We start from the raw sequence: 18,075 nt of genomic DNA, 5'->3' as shown, positions 1-18,075 counted from the left end.
ATGCCGCCATACATGCGCAGATGCCTCCCTTCAATATCCCTACCCCCGCAAAGAGATTCAAAAATTACGTGGGAGCTATCGGTATCCAAATCCGCTTCAATGTCAGTCCGTCGTGAACCCTCGTGTGGAAATGTCGTGCAACCCCAACTACATGCCGTCCACCTCGCTGATCGCAAGACCCTGCACCTCGCCGTTGCTGTGGCCGTTGGTCGGCGTCGGCTCAAACTCCAGCTTCTCCTGCTGTGCCATGGCCTGCGCCGACACTATCTCCGCCAGCCGCTTCAGGCGCGGGGTTTGGAGCCCTGTTTGTTCGTCAGCGTCTGTTTCATCGCCGCATCTATGCCACGTCACTTACACGATGGAGTGTACGTCTCCAGAGCCGTGATCACACGAGGCTCGGCGATCTCATACGGTCCGCTGTCCTCCATGTCGACCGCGGTGAGAAGGAGCACGTCGCTCTTCTCCGTGACCCTGGAGGCAACCGCCTTCATGATCTCGCCGTTGATCGGCTGCTCGTAGTCGGCCACCAAGTACTGGTTCAGAAGCTTCTGGATCTGGTTGGGAGAGAGCCTACAGTAAGGTTAGCCGACCCATCTCAAGTCAACATCTGCGATAACACTTACATCCAGCAGATGTCCTGGATAATCTCAATGTCGTTCAACGTAGCCTTCTTCAGCTGCAGGAGCTTGGTAGCCTGCATCAAGTGCTCTAGCTGAAGCGTGCCCTCAGGCATGTCGTGGCTCTTGCACCACTCTTCGATCCTCGTGATGTTGTAGTTGATCTGCAGACCACGCTTCCAGGAAAGGAAGTTGCGGCGCATAAGCAGGTCGTTGAACGCCGTGACGCCCACTAGGCGAAGGAGCTCAGTGATGGCCTGGGTGACGATCGTGTCCTCAAGGAAGTAAGACTTCATGGCCTTGTAGACGTTGTTCATCAGGCTGAGGAGGTTGTCCATGCTGTAAGCAGGCGCGCTGTTGGACTGGAGCAGCTTGCCGAGGAACCTGTTGCTCTCGTTGGTAACAAAGCCGGGCAGGGACTGCGACTCGATGATGGCCGGAACAATCATCTTGTGCAGTTTCTTCTTGAGCACCTTCATCCAGGTGTGGTAGATGTTGAACTCCAAACTCTCCAAGTCGTGCTTGACAATCTCAAGCAGGCGGTCATACTCGTAGTTGTCCGTCTTCTGCGTCTCGTACCAGTCCTCAGCAAGGAAGACGAACGAGAGCATTTCGTGGACGTTCGAGAGCCAGAAGGCTCCCGGGTTGATGGCCTCCTCGCCATCGTGCTGCATGACCTCCTGCTGGATGGACTGCATGACGTTGGCAAGGAACCTCTCGGACTCCTTGACGAAGCCATTGTTCCACATTTCCGAGGTAACCAGGTTGATGAGGTAGGCGGGGAAAAGGACCTCCTTGTCGCTCGGAGCCGGGTTGGTACTCGGCGACGGGATCTTGAGGTTGCGAATGAGGCCCATGGTAACCTCGTCGTTGAGGCCATCCTCGTCAGAGAGTATGTTCTCAAGCTCAAACTCGATGTTGTCCAAGCCAGGAGTGAAGGTCGAGCCCGAGAAAGTGCTCTGCTTGTGGAGAGACTGACCAGTGACGGCCATAGACACGGGCCGCGGGTTGAAGGCGCCGCTGAAGCGCTCGATGTCGGCGCGCTCGCCTGCACTTCTCCTCTTGGGCTTCTTTGAGGAGACGAGGTTGATGAGACCACTTGCCGGCGCGTGGTTGCCGTTCGCGAGATCACCGTTGATGGGTGCGGCCCGCTTAGCGAGCTCGAGCTGATCCTGCAGATCGGCGAGCTGTTGGCGAAGAGAGATCTTCTCGCTTTCGACCTGGCTCGAGCGGCGCTTGGTGTGCTCGAGCTCCTCGGTTGTCTCCTTCAGGGTCTCGCGCAGGTGCCTCTCCTCCTCTTGCAGGCGGCGCATGTTGGTAGTGCTCTCTTCGTAGTTGGACTGGAGCTTGTTGAACTCCTCTTCCATCTGGCTCAAGCGAGCAGCGGTGATTCCGGCCTGGTTCGCCTCAGCCTGCAGCTCCTTGGTTCTGGCCTCCAGCGCATTTGTTCTGCTCTTCCAGGAGTTGATCTGACTCTCGTAGTTCTGGACCTGTCCTTGAAGTGCCTTGTTCTGCTGCTTGATTGTGCCAAGACTCTGGGTAAGCTCGACGACCTTGTTCTCCAGCTTGTAGGAGATCTGCTTGAGATCATGAGCCTCCTCACGCAGACCCTTGTAGGCACTGCGGGCCTTCCTACCACGCCACAAGCTCTGAATGATGACAACCTTGCGACGGTACGTCCTCCAGTCTTTGAGCTGGCGGTACGATCTCCAGTTGCGTTGGATGCAGCGAGCGGCATCGCTGAAACGCTTGTCCAGGAGACCCTTGCGGAGAAGCCAACCCTTCGCAACGGCGTCGAACTTGACAACGCTGTTGCGGATGTAAAGGTACCGCTTCCTATCCTTGTAGCCACGGTAGACACGTTGTATGGTAGTGGCAGACTTGACCTGGCGCATCTCCTCGGTGTGTGCTCTTGCCAAGAAACCACGGACAAGGGCTTGAGTGGAGATGACGGCTTCGCGAGCCTCAAGATACCTGCGTCTGTAGTACTTGCAACGCAAGTTCTTCTGGATCATGATGGCAGCTCCGTTCAGGCGCGCAGTGCGCTTGTTCTCCAGGAACGCAAGCATACCCGCACGGAAGAAGATCTTGGTGAGACCAAGCTGGTACTTGTCCTTCTTTCCGCTTTCGTCGCTCAGGGCGCATTGCAAGATCTTGTTGGCCATTTCCTTGATCTCGGATGTCCATTGGGCAGAAGGCACCAGCATGTAGTATCGCAGAGCGAATTCCTCATACGTCCACCTTGTCGGATAACCAGCGCAACTGATGCGGACGGTCTCGAGGACACCGCAAGCACGAAGCTGGCTAAGAACCATGGGCCCTTCGAACATCCAGGCTTCCTTCGCCTCGTTGGGCTTGATACAACGAATGTAGTGGACATCGGTGGAGTTGATGGTGTTCATCAGCTCAATCAGGGAGGCTTTGAAAATACCACCAAGAGTAGGTTTGCGGTTGACCGCAACTCTCCGACCCGCGGAGACTGCGGTGCCTGGCTTGGCAGCCGAGCCACCGCCGGTCTCCTTCTCGCGAATCGATGCTGCAGTGTCGATGATCTCCACGAGGAACTTGTTCGTCGAAGCCTTGAGGACCTCCATATGCTCATCCGGCACCGTATCTCTGTTCTTTTCAATAAAACTCTCCGACTCGTACGTGACATCAACGGCATAATGGCAGACAGTGAAAGAAGACTTTCCGAAACGCGGCTTCTTGTAGAACTTGTGCTTGTCGCCAGAGTAGTTGTGGTGCAATTTTGTGACGAATTGTTCATCGGATCCCATGGGAAGGCGAGACTCTTCATCGAGCAGGGACAGAATGCCGAGCTTTCCTTCAATGAGGTCGATACAGGGCTGGTTGTCGGAGAAGTCGATAAAGGTCCAGTCGATCTCTTCACGGAGATATTCTTCCTGCTCGAGCTTGAACACGTGCTGGTTGAACTCTTGCTGCAACTTCTCGTTTGCGTAGTTGATACAGAACTGTTCGAAAGAGTTCTTGGCGAAATGCTCGAAACCGTAGATATCGAGAACACCGATGAAGGATTTCGTAGCGGCAACGATCTCCTCGGAGGCCAAACTCCTGTTGACCTTGTCCACAAGCCAATCGAAAAGACTCGAGTAGATGTATTTCGCGACAGAGTCTCGCACAACAATAGCTTGCGCTTGCGTAAGGTTCGAGGTGATCTTCTCTCCGCGAGTGATGAGCTGCTTCTTGACACACCACCTGGCAAAGCCGGCTCCATCAATGCCCAGAAGCTTCGAAGCCTGGACGAGCGACGGCTCCTCGGGCGAGAGCGAGGAGTCCGTACGGGTAGCGGTAATCTTAACGTCTCCAAGGTGCAGCAGCGCAGCCAAAAGCTTGAAAATTTGGGACTGCGTCTCGTCGTTGACACCGATGGTCCCCAGGGATTTCCTCGTCAAGTCGTATTCGGCCTTGTCGTCGACGCCATCAATGACCGGCGCACTGCCTTGGTTCATGTACGTAAAGTCGTCCGGGCTCTTCAGACCCCACTCCTCGCGCTCGGCATCCGTGGCACCGGCGCAAAGCTGGTAGAAAATGTGGTAGTTACGCTCCTTCACCGGCTGGAAGACCAGTCTCGACCGTTCCAGCAGGTAGACACGAATCTTGGCACCGATAATCTCCGTCGCCTCGTCGAACATAATCTCAATGTACTTTCCGAAACGCGACGAGTTGTCGTTACGCGTGGTCTTGGCGTTACCGAAGGCTTCCATGATAGGGTTGGTGGCCAGGATCTGCTTTTCGGTTTCACTCATGGCGTCTGAGTTTGCCTTGCGCTGGCCGGGGTTGTCGGGCGACTCGCGGGTTGCAAAGTAACGCATAATGTATTTCGCACTGACAGTCTTACCGGCACCAGACTCACCGGACACGACGATGGTCTGGTTGCGGTTGTCGCGAAGCATGTCTCTGCGCAAACTACGTTAATAATGCAACTTGCCGTATCATGAGGAAGGGAGGGCCGCAACGCACGCAAAAGCCTCTTCAGCAATGGCGAACAAGTGAGGTGCTTGCGAAGCTCTGTGCTTGCCAGCGTACACCTGGACCATGCCGGGGACGTATAGCGAGTCGACGCGGGCGAAGGGGTTCGCGGCGATCAGGACGATGCCGGAGTATGTGTAAATTTCCTTCTGGGCATAGCGCAGCTTGATAGCTTGCAGCACTGTATCACCGGTGTCAGCACAGGTTCTGGACAGACAGCGGCGGGCGACGCTGACCGGCAGGCTCGTTCAAATGTGAAAGGTTCGTAAGGTCGTCGCTGGCTTCGAGCATCGTCGGGTTCATGAGCGGGGGCAGCGTGCTGTCCTTGTCATCTTGGAGGGCTTCTGTCGTCGTCTCTATCACCTTCTCCTGCTCGGGGGTCAGCGTTGGCTCGGCGGGCGGGAAGGCACAGGCGGATACGCACCTCGCCGTTTTCGAGACGGAAGACAAGCTTGACCTTGTCCCCGTCCTCGATCTTCTGCTCGACCTCGGAGGCAACCCATCCCTCGGTGGGGTCGGGCTGCCAGGCGCGCGTGCCGATTTCGTAGAAGTGCGACATTGTCTAGGGCGAGCAGCACGCGGGCGTGCTCTCTGTGGAGGGAGGCGGATGGGGTGTGGGCTCGGTGGGCGGCGTGGAGTTGGGCGGACTCCTGGGCAGGACAACGCGCGCGCCCCAAGGCGACTCCAGACCGTGTGGTCGGCGGATCTCCTGCACTAACAAACGACCGAAACGGAAGACAGGAAACGGGGTTCGCCAGGCATCCGCGGGGCCGGGTGGGGGCAGCAGGCGGATTGCGGCAGCTGGAGAGGGCGGGACGAGAGGGTGGAGTGGCAGAATGCGCGTTGAGTGAGGTCGTCAATTATTTAGAGATGCTGTCCCGACGGTTTGAAACTGGACCTTGCACGCACGGGGTCCTCGCGTTCACCGCTTTTGGGCCGCGCAGCCCCTGAAGGCTGGCCCTGCCACCTGCCAGCGACCCTGCACCCGCGGCCGGGCAACACAGACGCGCCGCTGCGCCGCTCTCCGCCGCCGTGGCTCCGTGGCTCCGTGGCTCCTCCGCCGCCAGCAGCGCGCTCCGCCAGCACCGCACTCCCACCAAGCTCTGTACTCAACACGCCCGACACGTGCCTTGCGCGGTGCCTTGCGCGAAGACATGCCCGCCTCGCGTCTCACAGCGCCCCTGCCCTGCGCCGGCACGCGGCCCCCGATTGGCGCTGTCAAGCTGACACCCTATTCCATCGCCGCGCATCTCTTAGCCCAAGCCCGTGCCGCCGCGCCCGCCGTCAACCAACGCCCGCTCCGCGGCCGCTGCGGCTGCGCTTTGTTTCTTTTTCCATTTCCCGCTGCTCCACGGGCACGTCATCGGCATGATCAATCCCAATCTCTACGGCCCTTGAATCATTTCACTACGCCCAAGCCTCCCGCATCCCCCTAACCGCTGCCAGCCTCGCTCGCTCGCTCCTTCCCGCCCTACTCGCTCGCCAGCGGCGCCCGCCCGATCCTGACCCTCACGTTGCCCTTAGGCTGCGCCGTGAGCGGGCCGTTGGCTCGGCGCGGTATTTTCCAGCCCGCCTTGTCGACCGGCTCCATCGTCCACGCCCCCAGCACCGTCGACACCGTTGCCAGACAAAGGCTCTGCGCAAACACCCCCAACCCCGCCATCCGCCACATGCCATTGTCGTGCCTGACCCTTCCCCAGTCCGCCCTGACCGCCGCCCCTTTCTCGTCGTGCACCACGAATCTGTCTGCAACGAACTTCTCCGCGTTCCGGTATTGGCTGTCCGTGTTGAGCAGCCCGTTGGACACGTCCACGTGTTCGCCCTTCTTGACCACGAACTCGGCCGCAACGCCGGCAGCCGACTTGTCGCTGAGCACGACGTCCTGCTTGGCTTTGCCGATGGACCAGGCCGTGTTGTACAGTCGCACTGTTTCCATGTAGCAGCTCAGCAGCAGCGGGCATTTTGTCCGCAGTCCGTCCAGATCGACATCTATGCGCGGTGGCTCCATGAGGCCGAAGCCGTTCTTCGGCCGAGTGGCGCGAGCCACAGGGCGGACTTCCTCGCGAACACGTTCCGCCAGCCCAGGCTCCGCGAGGATGTGGATCATCATCCAGAAGACCAGGTCGCGAGTTGCTGCGTTCAGAGCCCAGAAAATGTAGAGATGGGCATTGGGATAGACTTCCGAGGGCACGTTCTGTTCAGCAAGCAGGCGACGAGACGCAGTGAAAGCTGCTGAGAAATCTCCCACGTTCTCTTCCTTCGAGATGATGTCTTCGCCTCCAAGCTCTCTGTCGTAGGACTTTTGCAAGCTGCTCATGTTTGCAAGCAGTGCCCTGCGTGCAATGTAGCCAGCTGGAAGTCCAGGCACCGGAACCCAGCGGGGATGGCCAGTTCCCAAAATGTACGCTTTGGAATCAAAGTTTTGGAGAGTCTCGTTGAACGTGGGATAGTCGTCCATGAAAGCTATGCCGGCAAAAGCACTGTTGATGACATGACCGGAGAATTCCTGAAGTAGCATGCTGGCATCCAATATTAGCATCTGATCACACGTGGGGACGAACCATACATACTCTAGGTTTGAGTCCGAGAGGTCCCTTCCAGAATCAGGTGTTTCAACCACAGTCGTTAGGCTTGCCCGTTCCCATGCCTGTTGATCGACATAGCTCTCGTTGAAGGTAATGAGGTCCGGCACGATTTCTTTCAACAGACCCACCGCCTTCTTGGAAAGCGATTCCATATGCGACTCTGTGAAGACCTTCTCGTACAATTCTGCGGGGATCTCGGTGGGGACGCCAAAAATGTTTTTGCGAAGAGCAGAAACGAAGGTTCGATCATCCAAACCTTCGTATTCCTTTGCTTCAATCGACTCGACCAGCACCGGTGATCCGAGAACGGCATGCTTTGTGCCGAGAAGGCCTAGTCCAAAAATATTCTGCGTGACATCATCCCTAACAAAAGACATCAATCATGCATTCAGGAGAAGACGGTGGTACCGCGCCCGCAAAGCGCCTACTTACCTGGCCTTCTTCAGGAACGAGTCTACGTCCCAAGTGAGCTGCAGCGCATGGCCGAGAAAGGGAACCGATGAAGGCAGGACAGCAACAGGGCTTCTCTCGCCTGCTTTGCTACAGGCGTCCTGATACTTGACGCCAGTCCAGATGCGGGTCAACAGCAGAATCACAGTGGTGACTACCAGTGCTCCAACCACACGAATTGGCGTTTCCAAGGAGTTGACTGGTTCAGGCACTGCATCTTACGTTAGTACTTGATGTTTCAGCCCTGTGACTGCGCATGTCACGTTGTCTGTCATCGATGGAAAAGTCATGGCCGGCTTTGTAGCCCAGCTAAATGAGATGCGTGACAGAGGGACCTTGAGAGCAACGTTCCGAACAAGCAGTGTAGAGAACAACATAATCAAAAATGAAAAATAGTAATGCGGGTGACGGATTTCGAGGCAAAAAGTTCAGATTGGACAGGGGAAGGGGGAGGGGTGATTTTCCACTCACCAGAGATCCAGCCCTTAGCAATCGCCAGCGCCAAAGCAGACAGGGCCCAGGCGCTATTCCAAAGTAGCGTCTTGCGCTCGAGGTAGACTGCCAAGCCGAGCGCCATCTTTTGTCGTGGTGGACGACAGGTGTGGTGGATGGAGCAAGGTGGTGGTGGCCGGTGTCTGTTACCGGAGCCGAAAGCGGTGACCGCCCGAGCTGAACAAGCGAAATGGCGGGTCTCAAGGGCCAAGAAGCACCATGCTCCGGTTTTATGAGCTGCGCGGAATGGAAGCGCGGTTGATTGATCACCAATGTCGCGCAGGCAGGTCGTGCGTGGATTGAGGAAGGAGAATGAGAGTCACAGCGAGGCGGTGTTGTGGTGGCTTGGACGCGGAGGATGACACTACAGCGGAACGAACATCGACTTTCCTCAGCCCTATCGCCGTCTGTGCCCACATATATTTAAACGTCAACCCTGCACCAGGCCTGCATCACCACCAACACAGACGCCTTGAACACAGTCCACTACCCTCGCACGTGCCCTTCCCAAAGACAGCCAAATCACAAAAGAGCAAGGAAATCTACTCAAAATGGCCCCAAAGGAACTCAACTTCATCACCGGCAACGCCAACAAGCTTGCCGAGGTCAAGGCCATCTTGGCCGACAGCGGCGTCGAGCTGCGCAGCCAGAGCGTTGACCTGGTCGAGATCCAGGGCACCGTCGAAGAGGTGACACTCGACAAGGCCAAGCGGGCTGCCGACCACGTACGTGCCTCGCCCGCCTACTCAATGAAGAACATACTAACAACTCATGCTACAGGTCGGCGGCCCTGTCCTCGTCGAGGATACGTGCCTCTGCTTCAAGGCCATGAACGACCTTCCCGGGCCATACATGTAAGATTTACTAACCCCAACCCTCTCTGGAAATCCCACAGCACTGACCCGCTTCCCTTCCCCGCAGCAAATGGTTCATGCAGTCCATCGGCGTGCAGAACCTGCACAAGATGCTCGACGGCTTCGAGGACAAGTCGGCCCAGGCCGTCTGCACCTTCGCCTACTGCGAGGGCCCTGGCCGCGAGCCCATCCTCTTCCAGGGCCGGACGGATGGCAAGATTGTGCCGTCGCGCGGCCCGACCAACTTCGGCTGGGACTCGACCTTCGAGTACGAGGGCCAGACGTACGCCGAGATGCCCAAGGTCGAGAAGAACAAGATCTCGCACCGCGGCAAGGCTCTCGAGAAGCTGAAGGAGTGGCTGAAGACCCACGTCGAGTGAAAAGGACAATGCAAAGAGCTCGTGGAGAAAAATAGAGGGACATTCCAAATATCATAGCAGACCATGGTGCTGCCGCTGCAGGGAAACGTTTTGTCTATCCAGAGTCATAAAAAAACGCCATCCATAACCTATTCCTCTTCCCTTTCAGCGCATGATCCCATACCTCACAAGCCGATAGACGGGTATATGTAAATGTAACTTTTCCCAACCACCACCATAAGAGCAAAAGAAAAAAGGAAAACACACTTTCAATCCTCATCCTCCTCTCCTTCCTCCTCCCCGCCCATCCCACTCACCCCGTCCACCCCATCCCTATGCTCCTCCTTCCACTGCCTCACCCATGCCTCGATCCTCTCGCAATTCCGCTCCACCTCGTCCGCGTCGTCGCTGCGCAGCTCGACGACGATCTGCTCGTCGAAGGCGTCGCGCGCCTCGTCCAGCAGCACCTGCATGATCTCCGCGTCCATGTTCTCGTCCAGCTTCTTGCTGCCGTAGCCCCGCGCCTTCAGTCGGTCGTACAGCAGCGTGCCGTCCGCCCGCACCACGACGACCAGGTCGATCCAGCTGCGTGGGAACAGGTCGCACGCGTGCCAGTCGATGATGTTGCCGCCCTTGAGCACGTCCGGCTCGATCGCGTCGAGGAGCTGATGGAACGGAAAAATGGCGCGCGTTAGCGATTGATCGGAAAAAAAAAAACCCCCCACACCACCACCACCACCACCACCATCGAAGTAATCTTCAAAGGAAGGGCGATGGGTACAGGTAGAAATATCGTACCTTATCCTCATCCACGATCCAACTTCCCAGCTCTTCGTCCTTGCCGTCGTAGCAGTCCCGCTCCTTGGCCACCTGGTTGATCGCCAGGTGCTTCAATTCTCCCGCCATGTTTTGCGCCAGCAGTTCCGCGTGTGTCGTCTTGCCTACGCCCGGCGTGCCGGTGATGATGATGTTTGGACTCGTGCGCTTGACCATGATTTTTCTTGTTTCTCTCGCCTTTCACTTTTTCCCTTCTTTTTCTTTCGGTCGTCGTGTGGGTGGGAGAGTTTATTCGTTTATCGTCGTAGTAGGTAATGGTTGTCGGACCTCCGCGGCGGAAAAGCTTCGTTCGTGTGAGAGGAGCAGGCTGCGTGCGTCTTGGATTGAATGAGATGGGCGATTTAGCTGAGGAGCAATCGGCAGGTGTGAGGTGCGGGGAGGACGAAGCGCGAGTGTGAGTTCGGAAGAAAATGTTGTTGCGGCGAACACTGGAGGTGGTGCACTTGGCGGCGGGCAACGGAAATTTTGGAGAGAGCGGGAGGGACCAGAGCTCAGCCGCGCGCTCGGCCCGAGCGAGCTTTTTGGCATGACGGCATAGACCGCTGGTTGCACTAAAGCATGCAGCTCGGCACCCTGAAGGATAATCCACAAAAGCGGCGGAATATCTAGCTTTGTAGATCACGACATTCAAAGGACAGGTCTCAATATTCGTCAGAAAAGAATTTCATTGCCAGGCTGTCATAGACTCCATTACATGCTCTGTCACATGTCCGAGCAGGATAAATTCCGCCCTTAAGAAAAATTGAAAAGTATAAAAAGCCATAACGACCAAACAAGACCCTGTGCATTCCCCCCCAAGCTCGTCATTCTGACGGTCTCCCTGATTCTCTCGTCGGGACTGAACGAACTGTTCGGGCGCCGTACATTTGGTTGCTCTATTGGTATTTTTTCGTTGAACCAAAAACGAAAGCCAGATTTCATTTATGTATTTCCCCGCAACCAGCCGCTCAGAGCTTGTTCTGGTCGCCGGTCAGCGGCCACTGGTAGCCAGCGGCGTCGCTGAACTTGTAGCCGTACGAAGAGGTGAAGTCATCGAGCACGGCGGGACCACGGGAGCCTACGAGCAAAATTAGCACGCCGGTGGCACCAAGAGCATAGCGTGTACTTACCGTAGGGGTACTCCATCGGGATGATCTCCTTGTTGTCGTCCAGGTAGTGCAGCAGAGGCGTGAAGATCCTCCAGCTTGCGTCGAGCTCATCATCACGGACGAAGTTGGAGTGATCGCCCTTCAAGGCGTCGAGGATCAGCGACTCGTAGGCCTCGGGGATCTTGAGGTCGGAGAAGCGGCGGCGGTAGGTCAGGTCAAGCTCGGTGACGACGGTCTGCATGCTGAGACCGGGGAGCTTGGAGTTCATCTTGATGTACACACTCTCGTTGGGCTGGACACGGATGACCAGCTCGTTACGAGGGATGTCCTTGAAGATGCCCGAGGTGACGTCCTTGAACTGGATGCGAACCTCGGTCTTCTGCTCGTTGAGAGCCTTACCAGCCTTCAGGATGAAAGGCACGCCATCCCACCTCTCGTTCTTGATGTAGGCAACCATCGAGGCGAAAGTGGGGCAGCGAGACTCCTTGGGAACGGTGTCGTCCTCCTTGTAGCCAGGCTTGCTGCCATCGAGCGACTTGCCGTACTGGCCAATGATGACGTTCTTGGGCTCGATCGAGGGCATGGCGCGCAGCACACGGACCTTCTCGTCACGGATGTCCTCGGCAGAGAAGGAGATGGGGCGCTCCATGGTCAGCAGGGTTAGGACCTGCAGCAAGTCTTTGTCAAAGTTAGCTGATGCATCGAACTACACGAGTCACAACACCCACGGTTCTGCATGACATCGCGGATGATGCCGAACTCGTCGAAGTAGCCGCCGCGGCCCTCGGTGCCGAAAGGCTCCTTGAAAGAGATCTGAACGTTGTCGATGTGGTTCCTGTTCCAGGTAGCGCCGAAGAACTCGTTACCAAACCGAAGGATGAGGATGTTCTTGACCATCTCCTTGCCCAGGTAGTGGTCGATACGGAAGAGCTCCTCCTCCTTCCAGTCGGGCGCCAGCGCGCGCTGGAGCTCACGAGAGCTCCCGAGATCCTTACCGAAGGGCTTCTCCACCTGTTTCCGCTGTCAGCCTAGCCCCTTCTCCGCAGTCCCCGCAGTGGTGCCACTCACGATAACCCGGGCAATGCCGCTCTTGGGGTAGCAGTTGCGCTTCAGGTGCTGCGAGACGGTGATGAAGACGCTGGGGGGCAGAGCCATGTAGAAGACGCGGTGCGTCTCCTTCCTGCCCTTCTCCAGGCCCTCGAGGTGGGACCTCAGGTTAATGAACGACTCGTCCTGGTCGTACTGGCCGGAAACGTAGCTGCAGAACTTGCAGAACTCTTCCAGCTGCTCCTCCATATCCTTGGTGGGCGTCTTGATGTACGACTTGACGCGCTTGAGGTACTCCTCGTGGTCCATCTTCGTCCGCGCATATCCGACGATCTTGACATTGGCGGGGAGGAAGTTGTTGCGGAACTGCCAAGCCTGTCAGGCCCTCTGCTGCGCTGCACTATAGCGGCGTTACACTTACGAGACCAAAGAGCGCGGGGAACTGCACGGCGGGAAAGCGAGGTCAGCAACTGACGGGATCCTACAGACAGCTCGAGGGCGGAGCGAGACCTACAGTCTTCTTCTTGGCGAGGTCGCCGGAAGCTCCGAGGACAACAACGATGGTGTTTTCCTTGAGCTCGATGGTGCTGGCGATCGCGCGATTAGCCGTCTTAGCTCTGCAGCAGCTCCCAATGCGGACCGTCTCGCGCGCCCGCCGCGCCCGACGGCCGCCAATGCGTTGGGAAACACACGGGATTCCGTGGGCAGCTGCACACGCAACGCGATGGCGCGCGGGTGCGAGGCGACGTCGGGGCGGCTGGCGGGCGCGGGGCGGATAACGAGGGGCAGCTACTCACCCGGCGTTGGACTCGACGTCAGGCTGGATCAGCGTGTCGGCCATTGCGTCGATTGGAGGCGGGGTTCGGCGGGAGTGTTGTAGGGAGGAAAGAGCGGTTGGAGGGGGGAGATGGGTGGGCGGGAGGCAGACGCAAAAAGTCCGGACGGAATGGACGACGGAGAGGGCGGGCGTGGGTGGATAGAAGTCGTTGAGATGCTGGTGGGGTTGATTTTAGTGAGCGGCAGGCGGACGCTTCGGAGCAGTGACGTTTGCTGCGGCGGACGGCGCTTTCTCGCTCGCGCAACAGTGCCCCCAGCCCGTCGCACGACTGAAGCAGCGGGGACCAGAAGCTCCGAAGGAAATTTCAGCAATCACAGGATCGGCGCCAATGCTACGTGTGGATTGCGACAGCTGGATGGACGACGGCGCTTCCCAGCCTTCACCCGCCTCGCGGGCTCTCGTCCATAAATGCGTCCCCCGATGACCGGACGCCGTGGTTTTAGCCGTTGTGTATCAGTCATCGGCCCCCTCGAAGAGATTGCGTCCGTTAACTCCAAAAGTCCGCGGCCGCTTGCTCAGCGACCCACACGTCGCCAATGCCACGTCCGCCCTGGCCGGTGTAGGCCATAGCGTGCCGCCTGCCCAAGCTGCTGCCCCCGCCAGAGTCCGCAGGTGGGTGGTGGCCTTGGGTGCTTCATCCAAACACCGCTGCTTCGGTGCTCCGCGGGGCGCCGTCCAGGCCCAGGCGTGCTGACGCTGGCGGCTCCCTGCGCTGACAGAGCGCAGCCGCCCCGGTGGGCGACGAGCCATTGGCATGTTTGCCGGATGCCCCTCCTCTGCTCGGCATGCCGCAGCGGCGAGCACCGACACGGCAGGGCACCCTGTCTCTTTTGTCTCGCCCTCAGCGCGGTGACGTCGGGCCCGACGAGACAGCTCTGGGAGCTAGGACGCCTGCTTTGCAAGGCTCAAGCCACACCGTATGTGAAGCGACGCCGACCCTTGTCCGCCGATAAAACTTTCTTATCTGATCTCCCGCGGCGCCGGCTCGCCTCACTGCAGGTGCACCCCATCCGCCGGAGGCCGTGGTGGCGCCGGCACGCCTGCCCGCTCGCAGGTCCATTCGAGGAATTTCTCACGACCACGAGCCCGATTGCTCGGGTTATCTATTCCGGTCCACCCTTCTATGCAGTCTATCTAATGTATATACGAGTCGTACAAGCCTCCGCACGGTGGATTAGTCAATGGCCAGGGCGATTAGAAGAGATCCATCCAGTCTCCACGTGCACCCTCTGATCTACTCGCAAGCTCCGAAGCGTCCCCGACTGTCGTCATGGGGCAACAGCGACATCGCCCTCGTCGCGCCGCAACGTGCTGCAATTTTTTTTTCTTTTTGCACCCTGGGGTCCCGCGGGAAAAGCGTTCTCACTCTTGCTCCTGCAGAAAGTCGAGGACAGCTGTTGCGGCGTCAGCACTTGATATTCAGCTGAGTAGAGAGGTAGCGTCCGCGCGGAAAAGCCATTGCTCTGCTTTTCCGCCGTCCGGTATTCAGGGGTTCGTCCGCGGCCCCAAGAGCCGGTAATTTTCATACCGGATCGGGGTGCTCGGATCGCGCGCCTTGACATCAGACGGTGGCTCCTGCGCAGCTGGCTAGCCTCACGAATGCTCTGTCTGCAAGACAAGGATCGACGGAGGAATTGCCAAACCTCTCCTTAGATAGGACGCATGCCATTGATCGGGCTGGCAACGCGCGGAAGACCAGGCTCAAAGAATGTGTAAGGGAAAGATAAGAAAACATCACATACCTTGTCTGAAGCCCTCAGGGTTCTCGGAGACGACCCAATGCCCGGATTCCACGTCCGTCATCTTGAACAGCGGAAAGAATCTACCAATGATGGGGATGGTCTCATCCGGCACATAGTGGCTCTTCGTGCCGCGGATGAACAGTGTCGGCTTGCCAAAGCGCGTCTCGTCGGGATTGGTGAAGGGGAAATCGGCCATGTTGTCGAGCGCGTTGGCGAGGTAGCCGACTGGAATCTTGAACTGCAGGTGGTCGTTGCCGGGGGCGCGCACCAGGTTCGACAGCAGGAACTGGCGCACTCCCATCTCCTCGACGAACGGCTTCAAGATGGCGTCGGCGTCGCTCTGCTTCTTGGGCTGCGCGGCGTCCACCTTCTTCATGCCCTTGACGTACTGCGCAAAGTCACTCTTGAGCGCCGCGTCCACGGGTGCGTTGTCCACCGGGATCAGGTCGCGGACCAGCTCCGGCCGGCGCAAGGCCACGGCCATTACCGTCTTCGCGCCCATTGAGTGCCCGATCAGCGTCGAGCCGCTCAGCCGATGGTGCTCAATGAAGCCCTCCAAGTCCTCTGCGAGCGCGGTGTAGTCGTGGCGGGGATCGTGCGGGGAGTCGCCATGGTTGCGCAGATCGACGGCGTAGATGGGGCGGTTCAGGTCGCGGGTGAGTTGCCTGTGCAATCGCGTAAGCACAGCCATCAAGGGGCGGGCAAAAGAGACCGTACTTACTTATGCTCCTGTTATTTCTCTTGGAGCCGAACAAGCCGTGCAGAATAATAATCGGAGCATTCTCAGAAGCAGTCGTCGAGGACCCTTGCGACTTGGGCGGTTCGTGCAGGTCGTAGGACAGGTCTAGGCGGGCGAGCGGGCGCGAGGTGCTGAATGGCCTGATGGCTGCGTGACGCGCCAACCTGAGCGGCGCAGCAGCTCGTGTCGTGAACATGGCGAGTGGTTGCTGACAATCTGCTTCCGCGATGCGAGCCTTTTGCCGCGACCCCGGTCAAGTTTTGGGGAGATGCGGGTATTAGTCATCCAACATGCTCTTCCCGGGGAAAATCATTCGGCCGGCAGAACTGGACCGGATTCGATGGCGGCTGATGAATGGGATGCGTGTGATGATGAACCGCTGTTCCAGGCTCTTCCCAAGATCTGGAAGTGAGACAAGGCGACTCCGACAGGACGGATGGTGGCTTGCGACGCCTGCACTTCTCGAAGCAGCCGAAGTTACCTTTGTTCTATCCAATGTTGAATTAAAGACGAGTGCAACAAGCGGGATGTCCCAATCCCTGCCCTCCCAACGCCTCTACCTTGCAACGAATCCAAGAAGTGAAAGTCCGTCCGCTTACTCCCATCACGTGCAGAACCAAACCCCTTCCCCGCTGGTGACTCAAAAAATTCCCCCGGATTCTCAACGCCAACAAACAACCAAGTGTATCTTTCTATATACTCACATCACCGTGCACTTGCCACCGGCGGGAGCCTCGCCCGGGTTTTGGCTTTTCTCGATCTCGCCGATCATGTGGTCAAAAGCCCTGGACACGTTCTCGTTGTAGCGCGCGCTGGCCTCGGTCCACGCGCACTTGAACTCCTCGGCAAGCGCCTTGCCCTGCTCAGCCGTGACCTGGCGCTGTTCGGGGCGCAGGTCGCTCTTGTTGCCGACAATGACCAGCGGAACCCATTCCGTGCCCTGTGTTCCACAACGTGTGCAGCGTCAACATGTGTTCTCTCAAGCCACACGCTGCCCGGATTACCTGGCCACCCTGCTACGCGTCACCGTCGGTCTCTCCCAACGTGCGCAAAGTAGTAGGATGGCTGAGGATCCGGAGCATGCGCTGGCGTTTCGAAATCGGCGGCGGCACCGGGTGGCTTACCAGGTGGTTGAGAATCTTGTCGCGGATGATGCGGGCCATCTCAAACGTCTGCTTGGACGCGACCGAGTAGACAATCATGTAGCCGTGGATGCCGATGAAGTGCTTCGAGTTCAGGATGCTGTACTCATCCTGCGGGGAGGAGATGCTTGCTCGTCAGCCGTTGTGTCCTCCACCCCCATGGTTTTCCACCCGTTCTCCTGGATGTAGACAGCTGCTCCTGCTCCACGTCTCGTTCTTCCGAGCGAATAGCGACGTACCTGGCCGGCCGTGTCGATGATCTCGCAAGCATAGTCCTGGCCCTTGTAGCGGATAACCTTGCTAAACGTGTTCTCGATCGTGGGATAGTAGCTCTCGACGAAGTGGCCGTCCACAAACTGGACCGTGAGCGAGGATTTGCCTGCGGGAGTCTGAGTTAGCGAGAGTCGTGGCCGCTGGACAAGAGGAGCAAAAGGGAGCGGGACGGTGTACCGACGGAGCGGCTGCCGACAATTGCAATCTTGCGCTGTTTCGGAGGCGCAACCATCTTCACACGCGGGCGGCTTTGGTCGTACGCGAGGTGGACGAAGGAATAATCCAGGGTATTGGAAACAGCTGGCAAGGGAGGGGCTCGAGGAAGGATACGTCAATCGAGGGGTTCCGGGCTTGGATGGTGTTTGGAACTGGCGCGCAGCAGCTTAGCAAGCCAGGCGGTGACGACGACGGCAGGACCAGCCTATGATGAAACGGAGGAAGCTGCAGGCTGGACACAGGCAGGCGCAAGGCAAAGAAGAGAAAAGGTGGAAGCTGCAACCCTCCGATGGCAGCCTGTCGTCTTTTACCTAAGAGGCTGCCCGTTCCACAATTGATCGAGTAATGGAAACAAGCCACACTATTCATCCGCAGCCCTCCAATGCGCTCCCGCGACGCCGCCAAGCCGCGCCTATACTGCTGACGCGTGAGCTGCACTTGCCGTAGCCCGCATGCTGCAAGGGCAGCTTGTGCGCTGCCGGCAGCCTCGACGAGCACAAAGGTCGAGTTTGGATCGTGACGCAATATCCGCAGGGCTGGATCCCCGAGTCTTTGCGTCGTCTGCCCCATGCTCCGAGTACGCGGAGTTGCCCGCCGTCACATCAGGTGGCATGTCCGCTGTGGCACCCCTCGCCGCAACGTGATCTCCATTCTTTCATTCTTTTCTTTTTGGGCAAAGTGATTCCAACGCACATGTTGAGGGAACGGTCTCTCTCTTTTTTTTTATTTTTTTAGGGACGTGCGGTACTATGTAGAAGCATTCATCCGGTCGGAAGAATATATCAGCCAAATGTTTCCGGATCAAT

The 18,075-nt window shown here is 57.9% G+C and overlaps 7 protein-coding genes across 7 annotated transcripts; 1 reads left to right on the top strand and 6 right to left on the bottom strand.

Moving 5' to 3' along the window:
* Nucleotides 1-147: 147 nt before the first annotated feature.
* MYO2 (Myosin type-2 heavy chain 1) lies at nucleotides 148-5,166 on the bottom strand (the record flags this gene model as incomplete). The annotated part of the gene is made up of 6 exons (XM_066775173.1): nucleotides 148-302; nucleotides 356-570; nucleotides 624-4,535; nucleotides 4,599-4,788; nucleotides 4,844-4,976; nucleotides 5,032-5,166. 6 exons carry the CDS (start codon nucleotides 5,164-5,166, stop codon nucleotides 148-150), a joined length of 4,740 nt encoding a protein of 1,579 aa, XP_066635292.1.
* A 912-nt stretch (nucleotides 5,167-6,078) lies between these two features.
* Nucleotides 6,079-8,219, bottom strand: SLS55_003701 (uncharacterized protein; the record flags this gene model as incomplete). The annotated part of the gene is made up of 4 exons (XM_066775172.1): nucleotides 6,079-7,126; nucleotides 7,178-7,555; nucleotides 7,625-7,853; nucleotides 8,114-8,219. The coding sequence occupies 4 exons, from the start codon at nucleotides 8,217-8,219 to the stop codon at nucleotides 6,079-6,081; spliced, it is 1,761 nt and encodes a 586-aa protein (XP_066635291.1).
* A 466-nt stretch (nucleotides 8,220-8,685) lies between these two features.
* Nucleotides 8,686-9,368, top strand: HAM1 (nucleoside triphosphate pyrophosphohydrolase ham1; the record flags this gene model as incomplete). Its single annotated transcript, XM_066775171.1, has 3 exons — nucleotides 8,686-8,859; nucleotides 8,915-8,988; nucleotides 9,056-9,368. 3 exons carry the CDS (start codon nucleotides 8,686-8,688, stop codon nucleotides 9,366-9,368), a joined length of 561 nt encoding a protein of 186 aa, XP_066635290.1.
* Nucleotides 9,369-9,616: 248 nt separating this feature from the next.
* On the bottom strand, nucleotides 9,617-10,340 carry FAP7 (factor activating pos9; the record flags this gene model as incomplete). The annotated part of the gene is made up of 2 exons (XM_066775170.1): nucleotides 9,617-10,012; nucleotides 10,146-10,340. The coding sequence occupies 2 exons, from the start codon at nucleotides 10,338-10,340 to the stop codon at nucleotides 9,617-9,619; spliced, it is 591 nt and encodes a 196-aa protein (XP_066635289.1).
* A 791-nt stretch (nucleotides 10,341-11,131) lies between these two features.
* On the bottom strand, nucleotides 11,132-13,160 carry ZWF1 (Glucose-6-phosphate 1-dehydrogenase; the record flags this gene model as incomplete). Its single annotated transcript, XM_066775169.1, has 7 exons — nucleotides 11,132-11,241; nucleotides 11,294-11,950; nucleotides 12,001-12,283; nucleotides 12,341-12,685; nucleotides 12,741-12,761; nucleotides 12,834-12,936; nucleotides 13,117-13,160. 7 exons carry the CDS (start codon nucleotides 13,158-13,160, stop codon nucleotides 11,132-11,134), a joined length of 1,563 nt encoding a protein of 520 aa, XP_066635288.1.
* A 1,731-nt stretch (nucleotides 13,161-14,891) lies between these two features.
* On the bottom strand, nucleotides 14,892-16,243 carry SLS55_003697 (uncharacterized protein; the record flags this gene model as incomplete). The annotated part of the gene is made up of 3 exons (XM_066775168.1): nucleotides 14,892-15,564; nucleotides 15,621-15,628; nucleotides 16,238-16,243. The coding sequence occupies 3 exons, from the start codon at nucleotides 16,241-16,243 to the stop codon at nucleotides 14,892-14,894; spliced, it is 687 nt and encodes a 228-aa protein (XP_066635287.1).
* Nucleotides 16,244-16,338: 95 nt separating this feature from the next.
* RHB1 (GTP-binding protein) lies at nucleotides 16,339-17,285 on the bottom strand (the record flags this gene model as incomplete). The annotated part of the gene is made up of 4 exons (XM_066775167.1): nucleotides 16,339-16,578; nucleotides 16,763-16,891; nucleotides 17,020-17,159; nucleotides 17,231-17,285. 4 exons carry the CDS (start codon nucleotides 17,283-17,285, stop codon nucleotides 16,339-16,341), a joined length of 564 nt encoding a protein of 187 aa, XP_066635286.1.
* Between the last annotated feature and the right edge of the window lie 790 nt (nucleotides 17,286-18,075).

This window comes from Diplodia seriata (genome assembly GCF_021436955.1).
Source record: "Diplodia seriata strain FDS-637 chromosome Unknown scaffold_3, whole genome shotgun sequence".
Classification (NCBI taxonomy): Eukaryota; Fungi; Ascomycota; class Dothideomycetes; order Botryosphaeriales; family Botryosphaeriaceae; genus Diplodia; species Diplodia seriata.
The sequence above is the reverse complement of the archived record's forward strand: the minus strand, read 5'-3'. Positions and strand labels throughout refer to the sequence as shown.